We start from the raw sequence: 7,676 nt of genomic DNA, 5'->3' as shown, positions 1-7,676 counted from the left end.
TCAGTAAAATGACAAAGCCTTTGAAAGGGAGAGTAACTTATTGATGAAAGTTTTTAGGAAATAACTCCCCTGTTTTCCCCCGTTTTCCCTCCTGCTTCCCTCCCCCCCCCACCTCTCTAAAGCAGGACACTTATCAGTACTGAGTCTACAGAATTTTCTCTCAACAAAATGAAAAAAAAAAATAAAAGGTGACACTATAACTTGAACCTAATATATGGTTATGGATCGTGCCAGAAGAGCAGATATTTCTACTACAGATATCTTTCCAAAGACTAAAATGATCCTACGTCTGCTGAGCACAATGAAGACAGGGATGTGGGCCTTAATAGTGAGTCAGTAGTCTACCAAAACAGTTACCTTTTTCTAACTATTATTATTTTTTTAAATGGGACAAACCAATAAATCCTCCTCTTTTTCCATTCTGGCTGGTCTCATACACTGGCTGTAAAATGCACATTTGAAATAGTAATTTTAAAACACCCTAAAGTCAGAGGTGCCATACCATACACCTTGGATGCTAATACAGTACCATATATATATATATATATAAAGCTATTTAGAAGCAAGTTTTAAGTATTAAATGCAGTATTACAAAAATCAGCAATCTGGTGAAAGGAGCTGGCACCTGCAAGGAAATCATAAATCAAAGTTGGTTGCATCTATTAAACTTTTAAATCCAAGGAATAGCTAGAATGAAAAAAGCAGGGGATCTTACTACGTAAAATAAAGTTCAGTAATCTACAACCAATCTACTTTTCTACTGAAGACAAAGTGCTTTTAATTACAAATATTGCCACAGAAATAGCTGTACCTTCTTTTGAAAAATTAATATTACTTAAAATCACATTCAGACTTTCAGAAACAATTGTAGAAGTCTAAAACCTTTTTTCTAGAGCAAGAATGCTAACACTGAAATAGATTCTTGTTTGGTTTTGTTCTGGAAATGAGCAGAGGCAAACATTTATGACACAGAATCAGTTCTAGGTAGCTAGAACGGGGACTCTAAAGACTCAGAACTGAGTATGAGAGATCACAGACAGTATGGGCAGTACAGTCTTGCTGTTGGAAATGGCTCTATATGCATCCAACATGCAAGGAAAATACAGCCTTCAAGTCCGGAATACGCTACAGACTTCTCTCTGCTAGTGGTACAGCTTCCCAGAAATGTACACATTATTTTTGAAATTATTACTTCTGGAATGGAATAACTGAGCATTACAGTCTGTTCAGATATAAATGGTGTGAATCTTTTCTACTTCTTTCTCAGCATCTTCTACAAAATAAATTAATAAATAAAACTAGAATAGGATTTCAAAATCAAATCAACTCACAGACTGCTTGGACAATCCAGCTACGTGTACCATAAACTGATTTTAACACAGACAACTCTTTTTTATTATTTAATATTTTAAGAAAAAATGAAAAAGTAACTGCATTTTTTAAAATAGAAAATTCTCCAAATTATTTTAGAGCACAAATAAAAGTTACAGCTCAGAATAAACTTTGTTCTGTAAGCTTGTAATGAACTATAAGGAAAAAAATTATTATATAAGCCTTTAATAAAGTATTCTTAAACAAACTTTTGTTTGTATAACAGAAGCATTCTCACCTTGTTCGTCCACATTCACATGTTTTTGTCACAAAGGCTGGGCACGAAGGGCAAGGTCCTGGATGGCACAGGCTTAAAAATGAGTCAAAAAAGCAAATTTTAGCTTTACAAACAAATGTGTAAAGTTAACTTTAGCTTTACTACACTCCCAGAGAAACAATCCAGCATGATCCAACATGCAGTGCATTACAGAAGTCTGAAAGCTCGTCTGTGTTTCAGTTTTACCCTGCAAACCACAGCGAAGAGGATCTAGTATGATGATGAACTAAGAAAACAGCTGTAGCACTGAACTGACAGTCCGAAAGGAAATCTAATATAATATTTCAACATGTGGGAAAGAAGTATTAAAGCAATATTATTTCATTCAACAAGATGTTGACCTAGGCTTGAAACAACGTATTAAATAAGTAGTACATCGTAGAGTTCTAGTAAACTTCTGAGTTTTAGTAAATCTTGGAAAAAGCGTACGATGACAATCCATTTGTTGGAACGAGTGAAGTTTTTGATTGTGTACCAAGAGCAGAAACAATTGTTTCTGACTATTAAAAATCTCTCAAAACAGAAATATGAACAGGCATTATGGATCAACTTCTATACACTGAAAATGAAGCCAGATACACTGGGCACAACATGTAATTTATTTTTCTGACTGGCATGTATATTCATACATTGAAAAAGCTTGCCTAACGCTGTCAACTTCATCAGTATAATGCCAACACACTGCTAAAAAAAGATCTAAAGGAAAACATCCAAAATTGAAAACAGAACTGCTCTTCTTTACCTCTCTTTATTGAATTATATTAATAACTGTTAGCAAAACCAATCCAAGTTATGTATACTGATTAAGATCTCCATGATGGGTTCTGATTGAACCATTTGGTTGTATAAAAAAACAGATAAATACATATAATGCCCCTCAACAGTATAAGCCAAAGAAAAGCAAATTCTCTTCACTATTATTTCTCTACTTCAATGAAAGTTCTTGAAACCAAGTCAGGCAGCTGGTTCAGTTGCTAAAATATGATGAAAACAACCACTGTTGCTCACCTCCTGTTCATTCTCTCTTATGAACTCACTTTAGACATACAAACACAAATAGCCTTCAATTCTTCCAGCCTTCAGTTGAGCTATTAAACAAATACAGCTCTAAGCTTATCCTACAGTCAAAAAAAATATCCAAATACAGTCTTCAGAAATTTTCTCTAGATCATTTCTATATTCATATGATAAACATTTACTCACATGTTACAAAGATGTGGACAGTCCAAACACTGTCTCTTCTTTCCACAAAGTTCCCCACAGCTATGTGGGATTTCATTTCTATTCCACTCAGGATTGTGCACCTTACCTAAATCATGTCAAAGACAAAAACATATTTATTGCCTTGAATACAAGAGTGAATTTGGGAATAATATCACACCAACAAGAAAAAGCTGTATTATCAATAACAGCAGTAGTCTTCTTTGAAAAACAAAATGACACAAGATGTTTTATGTTTTTCTCAGCTTTCAGTGCTGGTATCTACTCAACTTCTGTAACAGTAAGTGCCACTGGAATATCAAGCTCTAGAAGATTCTTTCCTTCTACCCTTTCAGCAGGCACTTAGGTAACTGGTATTTTACATTGAATTAAACTGATAAAATACAAGAAAATTAAAAGCCCCCTTCAGCTGTTGGTCAGGCCGCAGAGTAGAATGAAATGACTGCAAATTCTAAGTCACTTCTCTCAAAAGAAGGAGACTCCACATAAATCTAAACATCTAAGGCTTGCATTTTGACGAATGCAGCAGGAAGTCTTAGACAAGAAACGATAAATCCAGTCTGTCAACTTCAAGTGTTCTGTATTTCAGACAAGCATTAAAACCACATTTTTTTTATTAATCTGCCATACTGTCAGCAAATCTCATAGTTCCAAGTGCATGAGATGATCATCAGGGTTAAAGTTAATTGCCACAGTTAACACATGCAAAGCCTAATTTGGCTCTCTGCAAGGGGGGATTAAATTAACAATGAAGCAACTGAGCTAATTTGAGTTGCAACAACTAAAAACACCAAGACAATGTGTTTTTGGCAACATAGTTGCATCATTTTAACTCTTTTAGTACACCTTTGTATAGTCTACAAGCGGCAAGTCAGGAAATACGAATGAATAAACACCACAGATGGCATTCATTCACCTGAGTTTCAATTAAACTAGTTGAATACCCACCCAGGAAAATCCTGAAAATTAGAAGAGCCAGAAGGAAAATAAGCTAGACATTTCATCAATGGAATGGTGAAAAACCCCACATTTAACCACAATCACATAGTCAGTATTTCGTATCAAATAGAAGATGCGAAAGCTTTGCGTAAGTGATGTCCAAATGTTGTATTATTAATGTAAAATTATCTATAAAGGACTGAATTTCTTACATTCCAACATGGTGCTCTGCTAATAATTGAGGTTCCTGCTGTAGATCTCACAAACTATGAAACACTCTTTAAGCCTAGGCAGAATTTCTTTCCTATTTAACAGATGGATGACCTGTCTTAAAAGTGTAATTTTCATTTGGAATCAGAATATTCATTCTAACTGAATTATTATCCCTATACTCGTAAGATTTCACACACTGTCATACAAAAAACTCTTAAGTTCTTAAACTGACTCACTGACACATTTAGATAAAGAGAACTTTAGATAAAATTGTTACCTGTTACAGCAAAAGTCTAGTTTCTTTAGTGCAAGTTTACTGACTCCTAGTTCCTGCCTCAATTCCATAATATTCTATTTTGTAGAAAGTAAGGTGGAACTTTACAGTGACTCTGACTTAAGGAAGGAAAAGGTATGTGAAATCAACACCACTTTCAAAAGCGTAAATCCCAAAACAAATTTATTTGCATGTATGCAATTAAGTAACATAATTCATTTCTCCCCTTTCTCATGTACTTAGGGCTTAGTGAATATTGTACTCAATTTATTTCTTTTATTAAACATGTATCTACATAAAGGTCTGAAAAGTCTGAATATTGTTTCCTATTTAAACTGTATGCATCCCCAATCAACACAAATGGCAAATTGCTAAATTAATTTAAAGGTTTAGACAGTTGGAGGCTTGAATTGTGTATTATTTTGGTGTATCTTGCCACAAAGACATAACGCATGTAGGTTATTTTAGTCCTTCTATAGAAGGAAAGCCTGTAGGACAGCAGCCCAATTCTATCATTATTTTATAAAAATCACCATTTTTACATAGTGATATAAAAGATTTATCACTTAGGATCTAGTATTTAATTTTTAAAATGCTTTAAGTAAGATGTGTGATTGTCTGTGCAGCCACCTTCCAGTATCAATAAAGTTTTAAACAAAGGTAAATTTCAGGGATGTAGGCAAACAAAGAGCAGTACCAGAATTCAAATTTTTTTAAAAAAGTAATCAAAATGACAAAATTTTTTTCTTTGCAAAAGTAAGCAAGAAACTCACCACAGAAACAAGTGTAAGTTTTAGGAACTTGCGTAGAAGCATTCTGACAAGCTGGACATCTCCAACCACTGTTACCATCTGTAGATAAAAAATTAAAGACAAAAATTACTTGAAGGAAATAAAGGAGCTAATTTTCAAAGCTAGAGTAAGTGTTCTTGCCTCCTTTTTTAACACAGCTGCAATCAAACTAAGTTTTTCCATTTACTCAGAGGTGTTGAGAAAGCAGGTTAATAAAAATACATTTTATACAGTATCAAGCTAAACACAGCAGTGGTACTTCATTTGACCAGGCTCCAACTTTATTACACAGAGGCAAGAACACATTTTAAAATTGCACTTTTTCTATTATCATGTACCCTGTTACAAGACATTCTACAAGAATATAGATGGTCTTCACTATATCTAAAAACGTGAGGGGGAAAAAAAAGTGTTAAAGTGTGGGAAATTGGTAAGAAAACTGTAATTACCTACAGTCTTAAGCACCACGTATATTTTCCCTTCATGATCCTCTCATGTTATGAGTTTACTGTCTTGTAGAAGACCAGTTTAGTATTGCTTCACATCCAGAATAAACCAGTGCTATTTAAACCAGAAGAGTCTAATTAATTTAAAGGTGACAATACCTAGCTATTGACTAGGACATTATTCTTCAAGTTGGTATTTTATTAAATAGTAGTTTTCTTGCTTCTGCTTTTCAGGAGAGTGTTGATTAGCAGTAAAGGAAGGACTTCAATGTAAGGAAAGTGACATTCATGAAGATCTCTCCCAAATTCAGTACATATCTGGCTCTGAACCAGTGTGAGAGCACTATTGAACACAAAGGAGGGCAGGGAGGAGAGAGAGAGATTTTGTTTTTTATACATAGAGATAGATAAAAAATAAAAATGATAAATATAAACTTATTAGCTCTTACTGTCTCTCTTAAGCAATCAATTCAGTGCTGGTACATTAATAAAGTTGTGATTTTAGAACTGTTCTTCGCGATTAAGAAATCTGACCAAGACTTACGATATTTCCATGTTACAAACGCAGTAGGGATTGCAAACAGGAAACCCTCTGTGTGACAAGACAACCGCACTGCAGTGACAGGCACACCTAGGTTTGCTGTCCTTTGCACTGGAGACTGCTTGCATTCACCACCACAATGCTCAACAGTAATGATTTTCACAGACTGGAAGTGATCCAGACTACAGACTGCCTTGACACTCTTGAAATCCAAATCTAAATCACCTCTGTTCTTTTCAAGACTTGGTGCCTGTTCTCACCCCTCGTGATCCTGGCTCACATCACCGTGCCACCAAGACTGCTGCAGGGAGCTGTACAACCACAGGCTGAGCAGCTGTAGGACAGCAGCACAAGGAACATACTCTCTCATGCTCAAGACCAACCCACATTTCCTGACCAAGACTTTTTTTTTTTTTTTTTTACTTGACTGCTACAAAGTGAAGCATCTCAGAGAGAAGTGTTAAAAGCTACAGGTAAAAACTGGCAGCAGGGGACTGAGAGTAGTATCTGCTGCTGAAGCAGTCAGCACCCTATGAGGCTCCTCCCAAAGCTAGCATACCAAACCCTAAGGGATTCCCTATGGGATCACTCTGCACTGTATACTTTACGTTAACAACATAATTTATTTCATTGTTGTTCCATGTTATGTTTTTCAAAAGCTGTGAAGGTAAGCCTAGCACCAAAGCTTCAGCAGGCCAGCAGAAGGCCTTTCCTATCATCTTGCCTGGAGCAGGATGCCTAGTCCTCTACAAGCAACAGTTTCTCTTGAGTATAGTGAAGGTCCTTGTAAAATAGGAAACTTTTACCAAGCAAAACAGCCTTTCAAGATATATTTTATTCTTCTTAACCACTGATTATCCTTTGCTCCTCTAAGACACAACTACATTCACACGGGTCCACCCACAAGGAACATGCATGGTTGCCTTCCTCCAAAAATACAAGAAATAAAAGTTTCCTTCCTGGATTCAGATGCAACTACAGTCGGACAGAATGACATCCACATTTGTAAGGAGTGGTCCTGGAACCACTCCTTCCAAATCCTGATTACTGAAGAAAGTGAGAATGAGGAAGACCCTACAGAATGAACATTCTGCTCTCATGAATCTTCTCATGGATAGGAGTGAAGTAGACAGAATTCCAATCAAAGACACCAAAAGGACATTTGTCTGAGCAAAATCAACACAGATTGGTTTAGTATTTCCTATCCTCTCCCTCCTTCTGGGATAAAAGGATTCCTTACTCATAATCATTTACCAAAATTTTTTCATACACTTGCATATTGCAAGCATCCCTATTTGTAGCACTTTCGGCCACAAAAATCTTTATCTGTGGTAGCATGCCCAGAACCCTGCCCCTTCCTATAGCATGTCTGTTGTTGCAAAGGCACAGAGAACGATCTCCTCAGCTTCCAGAATCCTAAAGAATTAAGGAGCTCAAAAGAACTTTGTGTAGGAGGAGCTGTGAAATATATATAGACTAGGGATCTTTATGTGCAGTTTCAAAGAAGCAACTTTCCTCTTTACATGCTTGCCTCGATGAGTCACAGGTGATTACATAAGAAAAGATCCAAACACATCTGCTGGAATAAAGACTGAATGCTAGA

The 7,676-nt window shown here is 35.8% G+C and overlaps 1 protein-coding gene across 1 annotated transcript in view; it reads right to left on the bottom strand.

The window, feature by feature from the left end:
* Positions 1-7,676, bottom strand: part of NFX1 (nuclear transcription factor, X-box binding 1) — a 38,454-nt gene that overhangs the window by 22,876 nt on the left and 7,902 nt on the right. Inside the window, exons 4-6 of the mRNA XM_010174900.1 lie at positions 5,069-5,146; positions 2,852-2,957; positions 1,610-1,681 (exon numbers count right to left, since the gene is read on the bottom strand). Of these exons, the coding sequence (XP_010173202.1) occupies positions 1,610-1,681; positions 2,852-2,957; positions 5,069-5,146 (256 nt within the window). The remainder of the gene's footprint in view (positions 1-1,609; positions 1,682-2,851; positions 2,958-5,068; positions 5,147-7,676) is intronic.

This window comes from Antrostomus carolinensis, unplaced genomic scaffold (assembly GCF_000700745.2).
Source record: "Antrostomus carolinensis isolate BGI_N321 unplaced genomic scaffold, ASM70074v2 scaffold15519, whole genome shotgun sequence".
Classification (NCBI taxonomy): Eukaryota; Metazoa; Chordata; class Aves; order Caprimulgiformes; family Caprimulgidae; genus Antrostomus; species Antrostomus carolinensis.
Note: the sequence above shows the minus strand (reverse complement) of the source record. Positions and strands in the feature narration are given on the sequence as shown.